Source organism: Hirundo rustica, chromosome 3, assembly GCF_015227805.2.
Source record: "Hirundo rustica isolate bHirRus1 chromosome 3, bHirRus1.pri.v3, whole genome shotgun sequence".
NCBI lineage: Eukaryota > Metazoa > Chordata > Aves > Passeriformes > Hirundinidae > Hirundo > Hirundo rustica.
The window spans coordinates 28,808,399-28,832,758 of NC_053452.1; the positions used below are offsets into that span (position 1 = coordinate 28,808,399).

General features: G+C 41.2%; 1 protein-coding gene across 5 annotated transcripts in view; it reads left to right on the top strand.

Moving 5' to 3' along the window:
- Nucleotides 1-24,360, top strand: part of TTC7A (tetratricopeptide repeat domain 7A) — a 195,222-nt gene that overhangs the window by 47,772 nt on the left and 123,090 nt on the right. For all 5 annotated transcript variants that reach the window (XM_040058201.1, XM_040058202.2, XM_040058204.1 and 2 more), the window contains 5 exons: nucleotides 5,549-5,627; nucleotides 8,737-8,897; nucleotides 9,314-9,377; nucleotides 19,189-19,326; nucleotides 19,721-19,804. In XM_040058201.1, the coding sequence (XP_039914135.1) occupies nucleotides 5,549-5,627; nucleotides 8,737-8,897; nucleotides 9,314-9,377; nucleotides 19,189-19,326; nucleotides 19,721-19,804 (526 nt within the window). The remainder of the gene's footprint in view (nucleotides 1-5,548; nucleotides 5,628-8,736; nucleotides 8,898-9,313; nucleotides 9,378-19,188; nucleotides 19,327-19,720; nucleotides 19,805-24,360) is intronic.

Here is a 24,360-nt window from a genome sequence, read left to right on the forward strand (position 1 = left end):
CTGTATGTTTGTCTCAGATGAAGACTAATTTTTTTTCTTGTGTTCTGTCATGACTTTTGGCTGCTGGCTCACCTCAAGTCTCTTCAGTGTCCTTCCCTCTCCTGTTTGGATCTCTCTGTCTTTCTTAAGTCTTAAGCATCATTTATCCAGACCTACAAGTAGGGTGGGGTAGAACAATATTCTTGTCTTGACTCAGCTTTGCTCCCTGTGGAGACAAGGGGAGTTTGACTGTAAAGAGAAAGTGGAATTTACGCTCATGTGTGCCCTTAAAATTTTCAGCCACAGCACCTGGTTTAGAGTTCAATAAAGTCCTACAGGTGGTTTCTTTCATTTATTTATTTGTTTGTTTGTGTAAGATCTTAAATACCCCAATCAATGCCCCAAATCTGTAATTTTTTACTGTGGAGAACATGCGCGGGAACAGTGCTGTTCCAGGGTATTTATTATGCCTCTGAAATACAGCTCCCAGTGAACTTCAGAAGGGCAGGAGGAGTTAATATCTACAAGCCTACAGGGAATTTCACAAGCCTTCAGTGAAAAACCTTCTCAAGATCAGCAGAAAAGACCCTCTGAATGCCCTCTTCCAAAGGCTATTGGTGAGGACATGCTGTTCCCTAAACTAGGCTGTGTCTTCAAAACATAATTAACTCTAGTTATCCAGTGGAGAGATTCTGTCATGTAAGAGAGTGTCTCTTCAGCATCTGAAACAGTACTTGTAAGAATCTATCGATTCTTAGTCCTCTTCTTGCACCATATTATCCCATTTATTATCAAGGGGTCAGATACTGGGTATCTCACTGCAAACCGTCTTCACAAATATTTAATTTTGGCTTTTTTTGCCTTTACCCACAGTGAAAAGATACTTTCTCTTATTTTCTTCACTTCTTTACCTGCTGAGTGGAATGGAAAAGAGAAAAAAAACCAGCAAAGATTGAAAAGAAGAAAACTAGGGAAAAAAAAATCCCAGCAAAAATCAGTTTAAATCCTTCTGTAGAAAACTGATACCATTTTTTGATTCTGCTGGTGACTCCTCCAAGGGTTGCTCCTTGTTTAGGGGTTTTTTTGCTACCTTTTTATCCCCCAAGGATGACTTTAAATGCGACTGAGAATAGCCACTGTTCTCCATGCATGTAGAGCAAAGCTGTACCTGCAAGAATATCCATGAGATGTGTCTTCAGGTAAGCCTTGTTTTAACCTGGAGGCTTACAAAAACACAAAGCTCAGATTTGTAAGATGACCCCTGGGGTCAGGCAAGTACAAGCTTATGCATAAAGCAAAGTGTGAACTTGTAAAGCATAGTCTCAGTATCTGCTTGGTATGTGGTTTTCCCAGGTGAGCTGGGGTTGGCCAGCTGTGGCCCAGTATGTGCTTTCCAAACCTTCTGCCCTTCTCATGGCAAATAAAAAGCTCAGGTCTTGCCAGTAAGCTCATTAACTATGTAGTAAAATAAAATCTCATTTAGAACATATGGCACTGATGTCCTCCAGGCACCTTTTGAATATCAAACTCACGTTCATTTTATTCAGCAACATTATAAATTCAGTCTTCATCGGTGATGATTTCATTATATCTAGTGGAATATTTTGGCTATTACTGTGGGCCCTGCGTGCTCCCTTCTCATATTATTTTAATGATAATAAAAGCCTTGAAAACAAGAACCAAATCCCATACAAAAACAAACCACAAAAAAATCCTCAGGAAAACAGTTTGAAGCAAAATACGTGTGTGAATTAAGCTTGTGCTTTGATTATAAGCTGAATTGCTGCTATAGCAGCCAAATGTTGTCTGTAGCTGTCTCCTGATGAAAGAGCAATGGAGCTCCTGCAGCTGGGATGGAAGTGGAATCCCACGGGCCCCTTACCTGCTGCAGTGCAAGTGAGAAACATCAGCCAGGGTTAGAAGGCCTGCTGGGATAAAAGGAGCTTGGTGGGACGTGGCAGCTTGTCCACCCCCACAGCTGAGACTCCTGTGTGGTTTCTGCCACGAGAGGGCACAAGCAGCATTGGGATATATTAAGGAGAGGGGAGGCATATGGGAAGAAGCTTTTCAGGATGCTTCACGAGTATAATAGATTACTCCACCTCATACTGAGCAGCTCAAAGAAATGCTTTTGTTCCCTTTATTGCTTCCAGTGTGTTCAGGTAGGAAATAAGCCTAGGATGATGACTGCCCAAGCTGTCAGGGTGTTGGTTCTCTCTGGTGGGGTGTCCTTCCCCAGTGCTACTTGTGTATTAAAGGAATAGTGAGTGCTTCATTCTTGTCTGAACAGGCAGAAAAGCTGAGGGATACAAGTGCTGTTGTTATGCTTTTGTTCCTGTTGGCAGGATCAGATGTGGTCTTCCCGGTGTGTGGTCAGAGATGCACTTTTCTCTTGCAGTGTGCAGTGTAAAGAAGACACCAATATGAAAGAAAGGTCCAGTCTCCCCCTCGGGTGTTGAACTGCCAGCTGTAGGGACCAGCAAGACTTGTAGGTGTAAAGTCACAGATGCTTTTAATGAGACGCCACGTAAAAGCATTGTGTCGCTGAAGGTGCATTTCCTACAGTTGTTAGCCATGCTGCAACCCAAGACAGCTTTCTTTTGGTCCTCCAGTGAGGAGTGTTGATGCTAGAGCACAGGAAGGCAGATGCTCTCATACTGTAAGAGGCAGCCAGTTGTCTTCATGTTATCATCTGTACTAGGTTTTAGTCGGTTTGTTTTGTTTTTTCTGGTGCAGATGTATGAATATTAGGCTCATTTCTTTTTGCCTTTTCTTCTTGTGTCTGTGCATGAACAGCTGTTTAAGGAGAGGGTATGGTTTGTTAGAAACCTGGGTGAGGTGCAAAGATGCAAAAGGAGGTGGGCAGAGGCAGTGGTGCAGCTGCTGTTTCTCTGCTTTGGCTACTGCTTTACTCTGGAGAGGTGATGCTGCAAACTGCCGTGTAAATATATCGAGATGGTCTGTTCTATCTGTCAACAACTGGTTGTTTTAGCAGTATGTGAGTGGGGATAAGAACATGATCTGCTGGTGACCCATGTTGCTGGGGAACTGTCTCTGCAGACCTCTGTGTCCACAGTCCACTCCTTTATTGTCAATATTTTTCCCAGCAATTTGCTTAGAAAACAGTGTACTACTTTATTTTCTTGTGTCTTAAAATTTTATGGAGTGTTAACTAAACTATATTACATAACTCTGATATGACTGCTTTGATTCATGGACTGGTAATTAATCTGTACTAACAGGATACATGCACAAAACATATTTTTATGCTGAGCTGGACTGACTGGACTCTCAAGATGCTCTTTGTCACAGTTTGTGCCCATGATCGTCTGTGTTCATTTTTGTTAGATTAGCTGTAACAGATTCCTAAATTGCACTTCATCATATTTTTTTCCAAATACTGCTCTGACCACTACTGTGGCTAAAACTAGAACCAAGGCAGTTTAATGATCAAGTCCTTTTCCCTTCCTGTTTTTCTTCATTTCTTTTTCTGGCCTCTTAGCAGTACAATAGGGGCCTATGGACTCTTCCAACTCATTTCATTTCCATGATCTAATGTTCACTTATGATGCCATGGCTTGAGGCAGCATTACCTGGGATTTCCAGGTAGTCCTCTATCCAAGTCCTGCAGAGGCTCAAGATTGTTTAGTTTCTAATCTAGGTAAGATAAGTGTTTTTGCCATGGATTGCCAGAGGCTTTGTGTCTATATCCTCATCCAGTCACCTACATAGCATGTATTTCTGTTCTGAATACATGCTTTTCTTTTTGTTAACTTCTTAATCTCCTAATTAAAAAAAAAAATCCCTTGAAGTGCACATTTAGTATATAAAGGGATGTTAATGGAACAGTGAGTTCCTTATTGTTACAAGCATAGTAATTCATGTGCTCAAAGAGAAGTGTGCTCAGATGGTCTCCTGGCTTGGAACAGTAGAGTGGAAAGACAAACTCCTGTGTTTGCAGAATGCTAGCAGGTGTGCTCTGTCTCCTGATACAGCTCAGTAATGTTTGATAAAGTTCAAAATACAAAAGCTGCCAAACCAAGTCCTCAGTCCTGTAGAACTGGTATTGTTGAGAGGTCAGGACATGGAGTGGGTGCTCTTTGATAGATCCTGACCACACAGGCACCTGTCTGGGAGGTGGTGAGTGCTGGGTGCTCCTCCTGTGCTCCCTATTTTGCACTCCTACCATCTGTTAAAGGTGTTCCTAAGCATTTCAAAAGATCACAGAATCACTAGGTTGGAAGAGACCTTCAAGGTCATCGAGTGCAACCCATGCCCTAATACCTCAGCTAAACCATGGCAGTGAGTGCCACATCCAGTCTTTTTTTTAAACACATCCAGGGATAGTGACTCCACCACCTCCCCAGGCAGACCATTCCAGTACTTTATCACTTCTTCTGTAAAAAACTTTTTCCTAATATCCAACCTCTATCTCCCTTGGTGCAGGTTAAGACTGTTCTCTAGTTCTGTCAGTCACTGCCTGGAGAAAGACCAACCCCCACCTGACACCTACAGCCACCTTTCCGGAAGCTGTAGAGAGGGATATGGCAGGAACAATACAGCAACTGCTTACCTTCAAAATTTAATCAGTTTGACAGAAAAGATTTTTATGGCTTTGTTTTTTTTTTTTAATGAAATTTAGCTTTCATCTGCACAGAAAATTCTCCTGGATGAGCTGAAGTGACAGTTAATGTACCAGTACAACTGCTCATTTTGTTGTCTTGTACAACATTGCTTCTTTTCTGATAGCTTGTATTTCTTTGGATAACTTTGACCCTGCAATGAATGTGTGTTGAACCATTTTGCAGTTACTGTGGTGCTGAGGCCATGTCCTTAGCCTTGAACAGCTGATAGGCTCCCAGTGTGTTAACTGATATGTCCAGTGTTTAATCTTTCCTCTCTGCATCTCTCAGAGTGCACAGGCACGATTAAGATAGCATTTGGCAACTAGTCAGCTTTAATTGCTCGTGGTGTATGCAGAGTAATATGATTTTTTTGAATTTTTTTTTTTAGTCTGTCCCTCTTATTGCAGGTTAAGCTGTGCTTGCAGACAGTTACTGCAACTTAGCTGCCTGATAATAAACTGTGTAAACCATTGTAATTTTATCATGTGCCTGGAGGATCAGACACAAGGCATTTAAGCACCACCTAAAAGAAATTGTCATTTAAAAGCATCACGTAAGCTCAATATAATTCAAACAAGTACAATCTGTGTGTATGACGAGGAGATGTGGATGCTTTTAAGGAGCAGCATCTGCTTTATAAATATGAGCTATGAAAGGCTTCCAAATGTCCCCTCTGTTCATCAAATGTGAATGTGATCTTCTCTTAGGAAGCCATCTGGAGTAGGCAATGCTACAGTCGCTGCCTTGCTCTGTGCCATTGTCCCGTCTATGCCTCAGACTGACTTGTCTTGCTACTGCACACTCAGTGTTAGTGATCGTTTCATGGGCTGTTTGAATTTCAGGTGTGTTGCTGAGCTTTGGCATGTCATAAAAATATTCTGTCTCCAGTGTGCTGATTTTGGGGTTTTTTCCTTTTTTTTTTTCCTTCTCTGTCTTCCCCGTAGAAATATTGTGAAAGGAATGAGGAGTCTGCGAGAAATACTACGGACTGTAGAAACAAAAGCTACTCAGACCTTCAAAATGGTAAGGGAACAGGAGGTGGGAGGGTGGGGCAGTCTGGTATGCAGGAATTCTCTTGATTGATTGACCAATGCTGTAGCACTAAAGTGTATCTGTCCTCCCTTGATTGATTGCTGGCCTTTTTTTTTTTTTTTTTTTTTTTTTCTTTTTTTTTTTCTTTTTTTTTTTCTTTTTTTTTTTTCTTTTTCTTTTTCTTTTTTTGACTTTTAGAGGTTATGTGTCAAGTGATCCCCTTAAATCAAAGACCTGCCCAATTGAAGCCTTCAGGCTTTCAGACCTGGACATACAGGTTACTTTTGTTGGGTTTGTGTTTTGTTTGATTGTTTTGTGTTTTGTTTTTTTTTAATTTCAGTGCATTTTCTAGCCCTGGTAGGAACAGAGATGTTTTTAGTTTGACAGTGCTGTCCTCAGGTGACGCTGTCTTGTTTTCTTTCTCAATTTCAGTGTGCACGCACACCTTTCTGCATTTGCATGTAGAAGCATTGAGTACTTCTGTCTCTTGCAACAATCGGTGCTTTTTTAGACTGACATATTTCAATATTCCTTCTGTAAAACTGTCTTCAATAAAGTACAGAGTGATTCTAATTGTTTTAGATTTTTTTCTTTGGTGTTGGCATTCTGCATCTTTGCATCCTTTTATCCTCTATGTCTCAGATAAAGAAATATTTATGTGCCTGTTTAACTCCTTAGACCTTTAACTGGCTCTTCCCTGTCTCCCCTTGGAGACATCTTGTCCTGAAGTTACTCAGGAGGTGACAGGGTCAACAGCTTGCAGAATAGCAGTCTTGGGAATGAAAGCTTTGCAGCCCTAAAAGCATTGATACTCTTACACCTAAACTTGTACTTGATTCTGTTTTGTGGTTTGTGTCATTCCAGAGAAATTGGGCAGGGGAGGTGGGCGTGGGTTTGTGTAGTGTTTTTGAGAGTGCAGATGCATGTGGGAGCTTGTGCAGCAAATTAGAGGAGATGACTTAAATAATTGTCCACTCAAATGGTTGTATCCTTTTCCAAACGGAGATCAGAGATCAGCGGTGTTTTTGTGCTTGCCTGTTTTATAATTTTGCTGAAATGAGTCTAACCATCTGCTGCTCCTAGGCTGTGACAGAACGTGGCTCCATTGCTCCTGTCCCTGTGCAACTGGGGACAGCTGTGCAACACCCCTGGGGCATTTATCCCTTAGGGGAACTCCCAAGGTGCTCGTTCAATAGCTTTTCCTGGGATTTAGAAGTTACATTTTCATTGTCTTATTTATTTTTTAAGAGCCGTCAGGAAGGCAAAGGGAGGAATGTGGTTAATTAAACAAGTTTTTCAAGCATGAAAATAAAACACATGATTTTTTTTTCCCCTAATTTGTGGGATCACAGTATTCTTCGAGCATAATGATGCTTTTTTTAGCCAAAAGCAGTAATAACATAAATCAGAGTCTTGGCCTGTTCTGGTTTGTTTGGTCTTAGTCAAAATAAGAGTGAAACTAATTTACACAGCTACTGTACTGTATGTTAAAATTGAAGACACCAGAAGTATTTGTTGCTTGCCTTCTGAATGGCTTACCACAAACTGTACTCCTGCTTCTGTGTGAACCAGTAGGGATCTTTGTGTTGGTGGCAAATTATTTTCCTTCCCCTCGAAGACTGTAGGAAAAAAATATAGGAGTGTTGACTCCTCAGGGTAAAACTGACTAAATAATTACACACTGAGATGATAAAATGATACTGGCTAATGTTGCAGGGCCCTAGGCCATTTTGCTCATAGTTACTTGCTATAAAAAGCACAGGAAAGCTTAGTTAGAAACTGACGGCTTTCTGTAACTTGTCAGTAGCAGGGCAGGGAAGGTTTTGGGGTTTCCAGGGAGTTGTACATGTTGACATTTCTTTGGGACACCATCATACACTCGGATCACTGCCATCTCTGAAGCTTCCCTTTATGGTGTTTAAGAGGTGGTGCATGCTACTGTGGTTTCATTTTAGACTAATTCAGTGAATTCATGTGTGGTGAGGTAGATGAAACTCAAAAGCCTTGCATCAAAACAAGTTATTTTTCTGAAATTGATAATAGGAACTTTAACCTCCGTGTGGTTTATTTGATCCCGTAGATGTTGAGATACTACATCTGTAACATACCTGTCCTGGTATTTAAAAGAAAATTACTCTTGGTGGGCTCATAACACATCTCAAAGTGTAAATTTCATTTAAAATTCATATCCAATAGTCAGAGAAGTTGCAAAATACTGTTTGCAAGTATTGGGATAGAAGTGCTGAAGTTTCAGGCTGCCCCTTGTTTTGTGTAGTATTTACTTTACATCATAGAGTGGTGTGTTGCTTAGAATTCACAGAAGACTCCACTCATTTTGATGTCTCTGAGCTTGTTTGAAGGCTAATCTATTTACAGTGCAAGAAATTAGAGATTTGATGGGTATCAGACAAGGGTAAATGCCAAAGATAGTTTTGCTAGCTGAAGTTAACTTGCTTCCTTTTGGGCCAATTTTGCCAGCTCTGCGTATGAAGTGGAAAGCACCGATTTAAGGATTTTTGGCTGCTTGATGGTAAAAAAAGCACATATGATGTTGCTGTCTCATTATAAAGTTCCTAAGCATCTTCTCTCTTCCCTCCTTTACTGCAACAGGAAGAGAAAAGCAGTACCAAGATGTAAGAGTCTACAAGGGAGAGTGATATTAACAGATTAAAGTTAATCTTTTAAACATAAGACAAAAGTCACCTCTGGCACTGAGGCTTGCATACAAAATTCTGAGGCTGAGAACACAATCTAGTGTCATCATACTCCTGTATAGTAACTATTGTGAGATTGTCTCAGCAGTCCATGTGGCAATCAGTTGTCCTTGTTCACCAAAGCATCCCTTGCTGTCAGGCCTTTTTGATAACTCTTTTCCTAGAGCATTGCAACAAGACCATCTGAATGCAGGAGTTTGGTCTTAAGAGGTAAGAAACTGACCCCTTTTGTAGACCTTAGCAGATGATTTTGCTACTCCAGCTTTCTGAAAAGTGGTACTGTCGTGCTGGTACATCTCCTTCCCAAGTGGAACATGGTGAGGGGTGAATCTTTTGTGTTGGAGAAGGCTTCACTGATCTATGCCTTTTTCTCTTCTGATCTCTAGACTGCAGCCAAGCAGTTAGCCCAAGTACTTCTCCATTCCCTCAGTGAAGACTGTTACTGGAGCCCTTTATCTGATCCGCTTCCTGAGTTCACGAACAAGGAGTACCAGTTTTATGTTAACAATCTTCTCTGTCGGAGGCCTGAGCTGTACTCAGAAGAGAAGTAAGTGTTAATTTTTTTTTCTGTTTATTGGAAGGAGGAAGGAGTGTATTTGAACACTCTTGGGTACTACTGATTCATGTAGTAGTTTTGTGCCTTTTTGTTTTTCAACTTCCCACTAAAATGTCTGCTGGAAAAATAAAACATTAAATTTTGAGTGATATTTCTGCCCCAGGATGAAGAAAGTCCAACCAAAGGCCTGTCTTTGCTGTGAAATTGAAATAATGTGCTTAGGGTTTAGTATAGCTCATCTAACATATATTGCAGAGCTTTTAGTTGTGTGAACCTGCAAAGAAAGTATTGCCTAGCAAATGAATTATGCATGAAATGTTTCAAGTTACCGCTTCTCTTGTGAAATGAGAAAGAGGCTGACAGGATAACTCTTGACCTTCCTCAGAAAAATGTATTCTGTCTTTCAGTGTGTACTGCCCTCAAGATAACGTAGAAGAGGCTCTTCTCCTCCTCTTAATCAGTGAATCCATGGTAAGCCAAAAATGAGTTTGTAGTATTAGTAGTGCAAAGGGATATCTAGACTTTCCGTGAGTCCTGGTTGGTGGTGTTTACAGGATCTTCCCTAGATAAACAGAAGCAAGTGTTCAGATGCCGAGTGGAAAATGCAATCTATTCTTTTATTAGTGACACCACTTCTATTAAGTGGAATGCCAGTGAAAAGTTTTGGAAATTGTCAAGAGGAGAAATTGCCTGCATTCACCATAGCTGCATGCAGGTTCTGAGATCCAGATACTTTGTCAGTAGACAGATGTTTCCATTCGTAACATCTATGTGGATTTATGGGTCAAGAATGAGAAGAGGAAGAGAGCCTTGCCTAAAGCCAGGTGTGATAGTGGTACCTGCTGTTTGGAACTGCAGGATGCAGTACTCTGCTCTTATGCATTAGTCTGCAGTCCTTGGCTTTTTCAGTCTGGAGTGATCTTCGACAGTTTCTGATGCAGTGATACAGGGAATCTTGTGACCCGCAGAAACATTCATAATAAGCTACAGTGAAATAATTAGATTTCTTCTATTTATAACATTGGTAGCTTTAAAAAATCCATATAAGAGGCAGGCAGAAAATTGGAGGAAAATTAATTGCATGGTAACTTTTTGAAAATTTTCATGTTCTGCAAAGATGCAAATGTACAGAAAATGTGTAAGAAATGTTTTCTGAAGATGTTTAAGTAATGTGTATTTTGCCTTAAATACAGGGTGGTCACTTGTAGCTCAAAGTGAAATTCAAAACCTTGCATCATCAACCACCTTCTTAGGAACTTTTTAATAACAAATTGAAAAGAGATACTGTGGAAACTTTGGTTTTTCTTCCTTCAGTTTTACTTGTTTGGTTCTTCTGGCTCAAGTTCTTTCCCTTGCCCACAAACTTCTTCAGAACAGGGCAATTTAATATTGTCTGCTTTTAAAATTCAGGGAAAAATTGTAGAGGTGGAACTACCCCAAAATATTAAATTGACTTCAAAATCATGTACATCTGAGTGTTGCTATGTGCTTTTCAGTGCTTCCTAGATTAAACCTCTGCATCACATCTGCTTTGTGTTTTCAAGAGCTTTCCTTCAGTCAGAAGGGCTTTTCATAATTAGAAGTGGAGATTGCAGGAATGAGGGCTTGTAGAATATCATGTGCACTTCTATTAAAATCAGAAGTACTCATGTCAGTGGAGCATGTCAGGACTGATCCAAGCAGGAGGAGGATTGGGGTCTGGAGCAGTGACAGAACTGGCTGCTGCAGCCTTTCTGGGACTGGACTTGCAGTTAGAGAGGCCGTGTGGGACTTCAAACTCCACAGTCTTGTTCTGCTGGGGAGGTGGAAATTATCCCTATCTAATAGCATGTAAAATGGTGAACTAACTGGTCCTGTAGCTAAGTTATGGATGAAGTCGTGTGAACATGCTGTTGATGGAAAAGGGACTGCTGTGCTGAGTTCTAGGTTAAATAAGTAAGCTTGGTGTATACTTAAATGCTGCCTCTGATATAGAGGAGCTTCCTGGAGGAAGATCTAGGCACTTTGATCTCCTACATTTAAAACAGGCAAAGGAAGATCCTGTAGCAGATCACTGTAGGAGCCATGTAACTGTATTTCTGATTTTGAGGAAATGGAACATCTGAGCCTTCATCTTGCATCAGCCTTGCCACGAGTTTGTTCTAACTAAAATTCAGGACAAGTGTACAGAAATACACTTAGGAACCACATGAATGTTCTTCCTAAGTAAAGGAACAGAGGGAGCAATCTAATTCTTACATATGTTTGTAATCCATAAATACTTTCCTATACATTTTTATTATGGTACTTAGAAGGGGAAATTTTGTTTAACTTATGACATGATATGTTTTCCATAACAGCATTTGCTGTAGGGCTAGTGAGTTTTCTCATGTAAAGGTTTGTTGTTTGTTTGAAGTTTTGGGTTTTGGTTTTGCGGGTTTTTGGTTTTATTTTCTTTAAAAAAACAACTTACTGAAGCTCATGGAATGACCTAACAGGAAGAAGATTTCCAGTAGAGGTCTCTCCCTACTGATACGATATTAACAATTGAATAAAGCTTACTTTCCTTCCAGGAATGTCAGTGGCAAGTGATAATGATATGTTTCTTTAGGCCAGTAAGCAATGTAGTAGGTGTTCCTGGATTTTGGCTGGATTAGGTGTTCCTCCAGTATTTGCAATTGTGAACCCCTTAAAATGAAGCAGAAGTATGCAATTACATTGGCTTCTCTGACATTTTGGTCTGTCAGAGCAAAACTGACCAGAAGGGTTCTTCTCTCTGATTTTTAAAGTGACAAAGAGAAGTCAGGCCATTGTAACTCTCTTGCAGGACTGTAAAGCCAAACAGCTTCTTCTCATACCTATTCCTTACTGCTACCACTCCAAAATGACCTTGAAGGGGGACAGAATTAGGGGAAGGAAGGACAGAAGAAATTTTCAGCCTGTAGAGGGAACACAGAGCAAAGATGTACTGGGGAGGAGCATAAACCATCAGAGAACCTCAAAGTAGACTGGAGACATGGTACTTTTCCAAGAAGTATACATCTGGAACACTTTTAAGCTAAAATTCACTCTTTTTATGTTTGACTTGTCTTCCTCAAGTGAAGCTGACATCTCTTTTGCCAGGATCTGTGTGACTCCCAAGAAGATGTTACGGGGGAATAGGACTGTTCCTGGAAAGGGGAAAGCAAGAAATTGCCTTGAGGCTCTTGAGAGCCAGAGCCTATTTCCCACCAAATGTTCTCTGGCTCTTAATAATGGAGGGTTCTGGCTTGTGATACTTACCCCTTTCCCTTGCATTGCAGGGGAGCCAGTTTGCATATTCTGGTGGAATGAAATGTGAATATGTTAGAAAGGGGCACTTGGTGGTTCCTCAGTATTTCACTATGCCTTTGAGCCTAGGTATGTAAAAGGTTTTCAAATGGCCAAATAACGCGGTATCCTCTTTCATCTGAGGATGCTTCTGTGGATATATTGACATTCACAGTGAAAGCTTGTAGCCTGCTTTGCCCTGGCATTCTCATGAATTGCCTCCTGTGTTCTTTTTGTCCTGTTAAAAATGGGAACCTGTTTTCATAAACTGAGGTATCTCAGTAAACAATTAAAAGAATTCTGGTTGTTGAGCTTGGCAAATATTTCTTCTCTGTGTCAGATGTTATTTAGTCACAGCCTTTGGCAGTAGAGTTCTCATGAAGGAATTTAGTGGAACAAATCAGGCAGCCTGAAGATTGCCACGGTCAAGGCTGTCTTCATGGGTGTTCGTGGCCTCCTGGCTAGTCTATCATTTCTTTTGTATAGCCCAAGTTATGGACGGGCTGTGTTTCTGAGAGGATAAAAGTGACCAAGAAGGCCAGCTGGTGACAGCCTTTACAAGCTCAGGCTGTGGCAGAATGATGTGTTCCTATCACATGTTGGAGAAACATGGACTTGCCTATTTTTAAGCCACTTGTCCTCTCTTACAGCATTTAACCCATCTAAACCAGTGACACTGTTTGTGAGAACTGAGGACACATTGTGACTTGCCGCAGTGTGATTTTTCTGCTTCACCTACCAATGGGAACAGGACTGGTTCTGCCATCAGGGATTTTGGTGCTTTGAGCTGCAGGGTGTAGACAGAAGAGGTTTGGCATGACTCTGTCCCTTAGCTGCAGTTTTGTTTATTTTAATAGCTATTCTCAGGAGTATTCAGAGTTGACTGCACTGCCCTTAAAGTTAGCCAGAAGCTTCTCAGAGCCAGGAATGGAACACTTAGTATTACTTTTTGTGTTTACTTTAGAGGTAAGAAAAAAAAAAAGAAAAAGTTCTCTGTTTGCATTTAGAAACCTCCCCTTCTTGAATCTGAGGTCCAACATAGAGTCTGAAACACTTTTATTCAGTGCTGACAGTGCTGGCTCTTACAGCTGGGGATTTTGGCTGGTGTGGTCCCACCAAACATACCAGGTGACATGGTTTGGTTTTTTTTTTTTTTTGGCTCTGTATTTACTCATACTGGAAATGAAGCTCCTTGTATCCAAAACTAGTAAATTCTGTGCCTGTGTAACAAAGATTAGAAATGTCATCCCCATCTTATCTCTGATTTGAATCCCTAAAGGCGATTTGACCTTGGAGGGCCTGAGAGCATGGAACAGATGGTGAGGGGGAAGGAAGATACTGGGTCTTGTCCTGTTCTTTTTACTGGTGAGAACAAACTCATGGCTGTGAACATGCATTTAACTGAATAACATTAAACCCATGTATTTTTAAACACAGAAATAAATAAAACCTGTTGGCTCTTCAGTTCCTAGTTTTATAAAATAATGCTGTCCAACAAATGGGTTCGTGAAGAAGAATCTCTTGTTGCTTTTGTAGGTTGTTTTCTTCCTTTTTTCCTTTTTTTTTTTTTTTTAATGGCACCAAGCCCAGTGATGGTACAACATCTGGCTGACCATCATGACTGTTTTACTGAGGGCTGTTGGACTATGGCAGCTGAAAGAGACAACTGGGGACAGGGTTGCCTGCTCTGTTGGTTCCTGCCAAATCATAGCTGTGCACTTACAGTACCAAATTTGGCTGTCTCTTTACTGGTTTGCAAGGCAAAGCGATGTGTTTGGGACCTGCAAAGGTGGATTGCAGGATGTTTCTAGTGGGAAATAAACTACCTCTGCTAATTACCTCTTGAATAAATGGTTCTCATGTGAGTTGCTGGAGAACAGGGTATGAGAGCTTTTTTTTCTTCTGCTTTACAGTAGTAAGTCATGTTTCCAAACTTGCAAGGAGGATGTAAATTCTTGGAATATAGCTTTCTAAATCCAGATAACTCTTAACAAATGGATGACTTTGTTACCCAAAATAATATCCATAAACAAACTTGCTTACTTTCTGCTTCTCTGTCTTCCTTTTGTGTAGGGTTATTTGGCTGTTTTGGTTATTTGCTTTCAGTGATGTTTCCAGAATTAGTTCTGCTACAGTACAAGGTGTTAGAAGGCACCTGAAACATGTAAGATATATCTATATGGTCGTATTTCATAGGCAGTTATGATGGGCTGTTTTGATGAATTGACATCTGAATTGGGCACCTGTAACTTGTAGTCTGTTCCTCACCAGAAATGATACAGATGCCATGTGGTTCACAAGGGAATAAGTTTTAATTTGCTGTGCTTCTGGTCTGAAGTGGAATGAGTTGTAGTCTCTCTCAGAGGAGTTTTGTGAGTTCCTGGGACATGGTTTGTCCTCCCTGTTCTACCCACATGCCATTTTCACAGCAGCTGTGCAGTGAACCCTGAATATTTTCTTTGCATATGTTAGTGAGGGAAACCTTCAGGTGCTGTGTAGAGACGATCAATAACTTAGGCAAAAAGTCTGTAGCCTCTTGCATTAGATAGGTTCTTGCCATTGTGAGGAATTCATTTATTTTTTTGGCAGTACAGGCAAAACAGCCAGAAGGGAGACTCAAAGGATATGTGCTAAATATTTCCCAGCTCTCAGCAGAAAAGGCATCAGTTGCACGATTTCAAAGGCCTGTTGTCAGTCTTACACACACAGCATTTGTTTTTCTCTCTTAATGGTAGTATTGAATCACACCAATTACATTATTACAGTACACTGTGTAAAACACGCTGCTGTTCTGTATAGATGGGTTGCAGTGGATCTGGCAATTATGTCTATTATGAAAAGACACAAGTTGAACATTCAAATGCCCATGAATTAGGGGGCAGGCAGCAGGCACTCATTAAAGATTTTAATTGCTTTCTTTTTCTTCTTTGGAAAAAAGCAGGGGAAGCCATGTTTCAAAGTGAGCGATTAAAGGATACTTCATAGCTAATTGCTGTGAGAAGGGGCTGTCACATGGAATATACTCTATTGTAATTCATACGATTGCTTGACATTTTATTAAGAAGCACATCTTTGTACCGTGGTAAAATTTAATTTTCTGCAGCGTAACTGTGTGCGTAATAACTGCCGAAGTAATGGCTGTTTGGATTTGCTGTGGCTCTTTTCCTTTCTTCCTGAAATAAACAAGCCATAAATAAGCATCATTGATGTACAGCAAATTCTCTGTGGACAGGAGGCTTCTCTAGTTTGCAGGTAAGCGTGCCGTGTGCGTGGACAGGAAGGTCCGAGCTGCGCGTAGCTCAGCAGCGCGGGTGCTCGGAAAGGCAGAGCTGTTCCCTGCTGCCAGAGCCAGCGCGGGTCTGGAAGTCCTCTGCGGTGGCATTGCTGTGTTTGGAGTCAGACTGAAAAGCCCTGCTGACCCCCAGGCTCTGTGCCCTGTCTGGTTTGGGCACCCACAGTGGCTGAATGCTGGGTTAGCTCAGCTTTGGGTGCGTGTGGCCTGCAGATGGGCTGTGTCACTGGCCTCTGGAACGGGGGGCTGAAGATGCTCAATCTCTCAGGTCTGGGCTGACTGCTAAATGTGTCCAATCTCCCCAGAGAGGATTGGTGTCATGTCTGAGCCACCTACATGCACAGCTAGTTGTGCCTAATGCACCCCAAAATATGCAAGTGTGGTGCATCTCTGGGTGGCTTGATTACCTTGGAATACTTCAAAAAAAGGGGCATTGACTGTATATTTTTCCCTTTATAATGCAAGTTGTGCTAGTTCCCGGTGGTGGAACTTGTGTTGGTAGCACTGGTGACCTTCTCCATTGCACAAAACAGCCTTGAACAGACCTTCTCTGGGTGTGACATATCATCTCTCTCAGCCTGCTTGTGTGCTGTGAGGCATGTCTGTGTGACAGTGGCAACAGCTTAAAGGGGATAGTCATGGTGGGGGTGTTGCAAATGAATTTGTAGCTATGTTTTACTGCTGTTAATAGTGGAGGGGGAGGAAATAATGCAGTAGGACAAATTGAAATTGGTGCTTATGTTATGGATACACTGCTTGAGACCAGGTCTGTGCAAATAACCTTTTTTCCAGTTGTGTTCGGGAAAATTTGTGGTCTGAAACAACAGGAACACAGGTATTGCAAAAACATTGGTGTTAATAGCTTAGAATTTTTGCTTTCTCAAATGCAAAGTGAAGTGTCTCTCTGTGTACATTTCATTAGGTTATATTCTTTATTGCAGGAACTCTGCAATTGTTTTATCCTTGTACAATTGTGTTGCCAGTGACTGTCATGATTTCTCACTGACAAATTAATATCTACAAAAACATAAACAAAGGCAAAGAAAAAAAAAGGTTGATGATGATCTGAGGGACAGCAGCCTGCCTTTTGTGAGAGGCAGGCCACAGAGACATTCCAGTTTCCTGAGTGGGTTTCAGGAAACAGTGATTCACATTCCCTTCTCTGACCTCTGTATGTACACTGCAGTAGTACCTTGAGCCTTACTTAGGATGGTGATTTACCTTATTGTGTTAGACACAGTCCATATTCTTACTACTGTTCAGTCAGTTTTTTGAGGTTTGCCTTTTGGTTTTGGGGTTTGTGGGGTTTTTATGTCCCTGCTATAGTGTGGGCTCTTGATTTATTTTTTTTAAAGCAGCTGGAATTAGCAGTTGGGAATATGTTCAGTATTGAAGAAATTGTTGAGATAGAAGTAACAATGAATTTGCTAGTGGCAACTTTTATGCATGGAAGCATAGAGAGTGATAGATTGCAAAGACCTTCTATGGCTTTGAGATTGGAAAGCTTGAACAAAATCAGCAGGTTTATGACCTTCTTGGGAAGAATATTCATCATGCCTATGCATATGTCACATTTAACTGCTGTCTGCTTGGGTAAAGTATGAAATAGACAATATGTTCAGTATGACTGCAATTTTAGAATGTTGCATCCTTGCAATATGCCCTATATTCTTGCTTTTGCAGGATTGGGGTGTGTTCTTCATTCTAGCAAAACGTGATGGACAGTCATGAGTTTTGATTAATTTTCTATCTGTTCTAATGCATCCACTTAAAAATCATAGCTTGGTAATTGATGGATACCCTAAAAACCATCAGGCTATAGCTGACTGTAATGGGAGGTTGTTGATGAGATTACAGAGCATGGGGGTTCTACCTTGGTAGCTGTTTGCTACAAACAATTGTCATAACAATGTAACCGGTGCAGAAAAAAATGTTAATGCTATTGTATATACATGGGAGGAGTCACTTGGCAATAAGGATCGTACAGTATATGGCTTTAATCCTTTTTTTCCTTTTAAAGTATCAATCTTTATGTTAAATCCAAACAGAGCTTAAACATGTATTTATTTTTTTATTCTTTTTTATTTCTGCTAATAAAGGTAGACAAGCTATGCCACTGTACTCTGCAAAATTTTTTAAGTTGGTTTCATTCTGTCATGCGTTCTGTTGATTTAACTATTTTTTAATCATGAATTGTGTCTTTTGCAGTAGCATGGAAAAAAAAACTCCTGCCTTTGTGGCTGCAGGAGTTGGTGTAAGTTTATTTGTGCCAACACTGGACTGGGTCTGATCTGTCAGCCTGCCTTTAACTGCAGTCACCATTTAGCTCTCGGTTGAGATTGTGTTAGTTGTCAGTAATTGTGTTTGCAGTCTCGGCTGGAGGCTGTGATGAAGATTGTTTGGAACTGGGACATTACACAGATAAAATCATGATGAAGCAGCTGCAGCTTAATCACAATGAAATATGCGTGGGCTTTAAGGGCTGCATATTCTGGAAATTTTTATTACACTTAATTCCCGTGTTTAACCTTTTTATGGAAAAAAAAAATCTCCCCACAATTAGAAAGAAATAGATGTAAGGTTATAGTCGTATTGTAAAATAAATCTCATAACCTTCCCGTTTCAAGGAGGGAACATTTTGTTTGCCTTTGCTCAAGGTGAAATTGCTGGCAATTTTCTTAATTTTTCTGATCTTTTAGATGTCTAGACCTGGTTGTCTTATGTTGCATCCCTTTTAGGGTGCTCTGAGGAGCAGAGGGCAGTGTGTCTGTGCTATCAGATGGTGCTCAGGCTCAGTGGCATCCAGCACTGCCCCTCCCAGAGGCTGGGCAGGCTGGGCGAGGCCCTCTGTGTTTGGAAATCAAAGGGACTTTTCCATTTACTCTGGAATTGTAATCTCCTTCTTTGTGGTCAGAAAAAGGCAAAGGGCTGGGATTTTGAGGTAAATCTGACTCCGTGGTATGTGGTATTTTGGGACATCCTTGGAAATTGCTGAACTGATCGTTTTCTGTCAAAAGTAGTGTTTCTTTGTGATGTAGACCCAGCAATGTACTGATAGATTAGCAAAATTAAGACGTATTTTATAGATTAAAAAAAAAAAAGGGTATTGCATTGCCAATGCCTTTAATTGCTTTAAGTTGATGACAGGCAAATCTGATTATTTAGGCGACCTGCTCAATTTGAAAAATAAAAGGTGAGTAGCAAAAAAGAACACCAGAAACGGATACTGTTGTGAAGAAATCTAGCATAGACACAGAAGATAAATTATCAACCTTGCAAGCAGTTAGGACAGTTGCAGGCAATTGAAGTAATAAGGAAGATGATTTAAGGATGGCCTTGAATTTCTAATTATTGAGAAAATAAGGAAGATGGTTTAAGGATGGCCTTGAATTTCTAATTATTGAGGAAATGGGTTCTGGTAGGTCTGTTTCATAATGCTCTAATTCTGTGACACAAATCCAGATGCTGGATGTGTAGCAGTTCCTTCCTGTAGATACAGCTATCTTCTTGAGTTTTCTCGATGTGGGTGGAAAGCACCTCTGCAGAGACACCTTCTTTACCCTGGGATAAACTTTTAAAAGAAAAAAAACTCAGTTATTTTAAACAAAATGCTGTGAGTGATGATGGGCGTAGCTTCCTGTGGAGGAGGCAGCTGTGTTTTGCTCTCTTGGTCTCTGATGCCTCCCTTGTGTGTGTGCCCAGGCGAACCGGGACGCAGTGATCAGCCGAGCCCCAGAGCAGCAGGATGACCGAGCCGTCAGCCTCCGGGATGCTTCTGCAGTCTACGACCTCCTCAGCATCACGCTGGGCAGAAGAGGGCAGTATGTGATGCTGTCTGAGGTACCTCCCTTGGCCTCTGCCCCTCCAAACAGGCTGCCAAAGCCCCTCTTTGTGGTGGCTTATCAGGGGAAGGTGACAATGGAGTGTGCTAGTTAGCAATTAGCAGAAACAGGTACACAGCTATGGCTGCACAGGCCAGAAATGCGCACGGAACTGTTTGAGATGTTAACATAATTTATATGTAGGCACTTGAACAAAGTGGCTGCCTTTTGAAGTGAAGATGTACTCTAGCAAGTCCCATTAGCTGAGAAGTGTAAATGGTTTCATTAAAAAAACAAAATCACCTGGGTCTCCAGGGCCACAACAGATTGTTCCCTGACTCAAGCAGCAGTCTTGACAAAAGGTGTAAAGAAGAAAATAAAGTCTGATATTCCTTTCATCGTTTCTTTCTCAGTGCTTGGAGAGAGCCATGAAGTTCGCATTTGATGAATTTCACCTCTGGTACCAGCTTGCCCTGTCCATGGTAGCTTGTGGAAAGGTAAGGTTCAAACCAAAGGGCGCAGAAAGGGCACATTTTCCTCTGGAGGAGTGAATCTGGATTGCTTGCTTGAATGTGTAGAGTCATGTGTGTTGTGGGAGTAGGTGCCATCAGACAGCTCTGTGAAAGGACGGTGCTCTCCTTTTAGTCTCTGATTGCACTTTGTGATGAAGGATGTGCATTTGGTATTGAGCACTGTTCTTTCTGTATAGTGTTCTGTTCTTATTACTGGGGAGAAAAATGGATTTTGTGCAAAGCTGTGGGTTGAAAAGCATTATACAGCTGTCCATTGTCTGCAGGTTCAACATAAATGAGCTTAGTATAAGAAAGAACTGATGTCTAAAACTGTCATCAGTTCTCTCTGTGTCTCTGGGCAGTTGACTTAAGTTGTGGTTTCTCCATCTGTTGAAGGAAATGTGAATGTTTTTTCATAGAAGACTTGTAAGGTTTAATATTTTTAAAGTGCTTGGTGCAAAATACGCTCTAGAAAAAGAAACAAGGTGAATGTTGGCATGGTCATGTGTTTCAGCATAAGTAGTTTTTTAAAATTAGTGTGGTATTTGTGAAAGTCATAAGTAAACCACTGAGATGGCTGAAATGTGGTTGTGAAAAGTAGGCAAAGGTAACAGGAGCTTTTCTTTATTACACTTAAAAGAGTGGACTTCCTGTAGGAAATGTAGATGGTGCAAAGTTGAGCCAGTTCATTCTGGAATCCCTGCCTACGTGTTTGGGAGGTATGAGCAAATCGATGCTGTGCAGTAGTAGACCGCTTAATATGGTCCTATGTTCTGTGCCCATGGAGTGTACGGGAATGCACGGGGACCTGAGTGGAGGCTACCAACTAGTGCTCATTTGCTGAATTCCAGCTACTACTGGCCTTTTATGGCTATAAGCTGAGTCAGAAACAGTGACTTTGGCATGGAGATAAGAGGTGAATCTATGCTTTTGCAAAGAAATTGTCTTGTGAGGTATAAGTGGTTGCAAAGCTTGGAAGATACCTGAAGGAATTCCTTCGCTTCTGTGAGCATATAGGCGAAGGCTTATCTTGGAAGAGTGTCTGTTGTTAAGCATTCTACTTCAAAAAAATGGTAGAACAATGAGAAAAAGTCTAGTAAAGAGCATCAGATGTGACTAAGGGTATAGTAAGCAGTACTATGGAAAGACTGAAATTATTTTTTTTGCCTTAAAGGGGAGGAAAAAAGTCTGAGAGAAGCAAGTCTTCAAGAACTCTTGAAAGGAGGACGTGAATCTTATCTGTGGTGGTTAGGACAAGACATGATGGCATCTAATTGCAACCACACAAGTTCATGTTTCTTATTAAGAGGCAAAAAAATAAGGGTAGTGGAACGCTGGAAAAAGAGTGCCCTATGGGGATTGTGTGGTGCCCAATTCACTGGGGATCTGTGGAACACCTTAGGCAAATTTGTAGTGACTCCTCTGGGAGCTGAACAGAGATCTTTAGTCAGAAGGAGCCTCACAGATGCCTACAGAAGTTCAGTGCAAGCATTTCAAAATACAATTCCAAGCTTGAAAACAAGGGCTAGACTCAATCATATATAAGGAAACCTGAAGCTACTGGTGGAATACTTAAACAATGAGCTTGGTGCCATGGTGCTAATACCTTGCACTGATCTGTGTCAGGTGGGAGCTTACATGTCATGTCTGGCTCACCTTGGAATTCAGCTGGAGTTAGCACAGTCCTGCCCTCTGTGCCTTTGCAAATCCTTGAGGTACCTGGTCCCTTGATACTGGAGGACAGCAATGGTACACAGGCCATGATAGAAAGGCACAGAATCTTACAGTGAGCATGGGGTTTGTCTGGGAGCTTCACTGGCTTTACAAGCTGTGTAACCACGTTCTCAACAGCAGACAATGCTGTAGCTCTAGCAGCTCTCTGCTGGAGAGCAGATCAAGATTTTTAACTGCTGATGTTTGAGAGTGAGTGTATGCAGAGAATAATTGTGCTTCAGTCTTAGGTTAGCATGGAGAGGTGGGGCCTGATCTTTACCTTCTAATAATTTGCATGGCAATTCCGTTCTTGTCCATTCTATGTTTGCATACCTCTTCACCTTCCCTGCATGTTACAGAATATTCAGTACCTAGATATTTGTGTTGCTCTTCTTGATTTATTTGTCTCTGTAGCTGTCCTACCTTTTCAGATTTTCAAGTACATCATGTCCTTTTGCCTGTACTTTAAATATTTACGAGGTAAAATGTCCTGATCTTGCCTATTGATGTGAAAGGGCTAAATGTTCTGAGCCCTATATGGATCAGAGGGAATTCCCTTACAATCCCATCTGTGCAGTATTTCATTTCTAATCCCAAAGTATTCCCTGAGGATTCCTGTCATATACTCTGCAATGCGTCATCTTGCTAACGGGAGATGTGGCATACATTTTTATATTGCTTTGCAGCTTGATAGCAGGACAGTTTATTTAAAAGCAAGTGCTCCAGTGTAGCAGAAGGAACTGATGAGAAAATAGTGTGGTTAGTCTAGACTGCAGAATGCAGAGTACACTTGAGCTTTTGTAGGTGAAGATCTATTTTCACCTGTCTCAGTCACAGCCAAATCATGATCTCATTTCTTGGTAATGAAACCTCACATCCTGCAGCATTACTTGTTCTTCAGTACAGCAAATTGCAGTCATAAGTCCTGGGCATGACAGGAACAACCTGCAAATGCTGGAAACTTTGGTTTCACTTTTTTTTTTTTTTATTTTTAAACATGTTTTTAGGTTTTTCAGCTCTGACCTTCTTAAAAATGCTGTAAAATCCTATCTTGCCCTCTATTCTACACTGAATTTGACTAGAGGTGTGTTTAATTTGTATATTCAGATTGAATCAATCAAGTCAAATTTCAATGTATTTTTTTTCTTCTGCTAGCTAAAAAATTGCCAAATGGTGATTGTCATTTTTCACAAGTGATCAGCCTGAATGTCAAGTCAGCCATCTTGGCTCATTACCACACATAGGCTTGAGTTTACACGTTATTCTGAAAAGCATGTGCCTTAACAAAAATAGGCACATCATTTCAGTGAGTTCCTACAGGCCTTGGGGCTTCCTAAAACAGTGAATGAAAAAAACTCAGGGAAGCATAACCTTCCTGTCTGTCTTTTATCCACTTAAGTGGTAGAAATAATGGAGTGACAGCAATTTCACTTTCCTGTGTTTCTCAGCAACTTGCATAATGAGAAAGATGGTGTGGTCTGGGGTTTCTTTAACCCATTTTTAGGAATGCCTTTCATATTGAGCTGTATATTTACTGAATAAGGAAGGCATGTATATCTAAATGACAGAAATCCACCATTATATTTGAAAATATAGGCAAATTTAGATGAGAAGGGAAAGGAATGCTGGGAAAATCTAGACAATGGCAAGGACATGGTGAGGGGTGTCACCAAGTGCAGTTCTGAATAGGCCAAAGAGGTTTAAATCATTCTAATGCAGCAGCCCTGTTGCTGTGGTGCTGAATGCTGAATTCTTCATAGGTGCTTTAAGTTGCTTCTGCTGGTAATAATAATCTTTTTAATCTGTGTGGTAATATCAGCTAGAGGCTGAGTGGGCATTGCAGCTCCCTGCCTCTGCTGCCGTGCCTGGACAGGCTGGAGTCTGAGTGGCGAGTGGTGTGATAGCTGGATGCCATCTGGCAGAGTCCTCAGGCAATGAGATGAGCCACTCTCCTGCTGCCACAGTCAAACCAGTGCAGACAGTTGCATCTGCTCGTCTCAAGATTTTGAAAAAGTGACCAGTACTGTGCAACATGGGGAAAGGAAGGACCAAACTCTTTCTTAGAGAGTGGAAAAGACTTTGTCGTCTTCGCAGCAGTGAAGAGAAAGAGCTGCTTGGGGTAGATTTGTTCTTTGTTGTTGCTTTCCAGCCAAACAGTTTTCCCTGGAGGTCACAGAGGTTACCACCACACAGCTCTCCTGCAGACTAGGAGAGCTCTCCCGACATTTCTGAAGTTGGAGGCAAAATTATCATAGTGTCTAGATGATGTATTACAAGCACAAGGGATGTGTAATAGGGTCCTTGTGCACTCGCAAGCATTTTCTTGGCCTTGGACCAGTTGGATAAGTTCCACGTTCCTTTTTCAGATTTCTGTCTCCTTCCACACCTCTGCTGTCCTCACACAGGACCTAGCCTGGGTGTCCCAAAGTGTCGCTGGAGCTCCTTGGGAGTAGAGACTCAGAAGCACATCGTGAGTAGGCTCTAGCTTAAGTTTATGGTACTTAAGAAAGTCTCCTAGATTTGCATTGGAAGTGTTCAAATACATGCCTTGGACAACATGAAGCAACATTTGTCCTTGTCTTCTGCCTACTACACGAGGAGACAAGATTTGTGTTTAGTGACACTGATTTGCCATTTTCCTAAGGGCAGTGAGGGAGGGATTCGTCAAGGGTAGCTGTGAATTTATTCTGTGAACACAGTCTGCATAGTCTAAAAGTGCTGGTTGTCCCAACTGAGCCATTCGACTCTCATGAGTCTTACTCTCATGAGTACAGTGGATGTTTATTGTTGTTAGTGTATGCAATATATGGAAACATTTTTGCACTCAT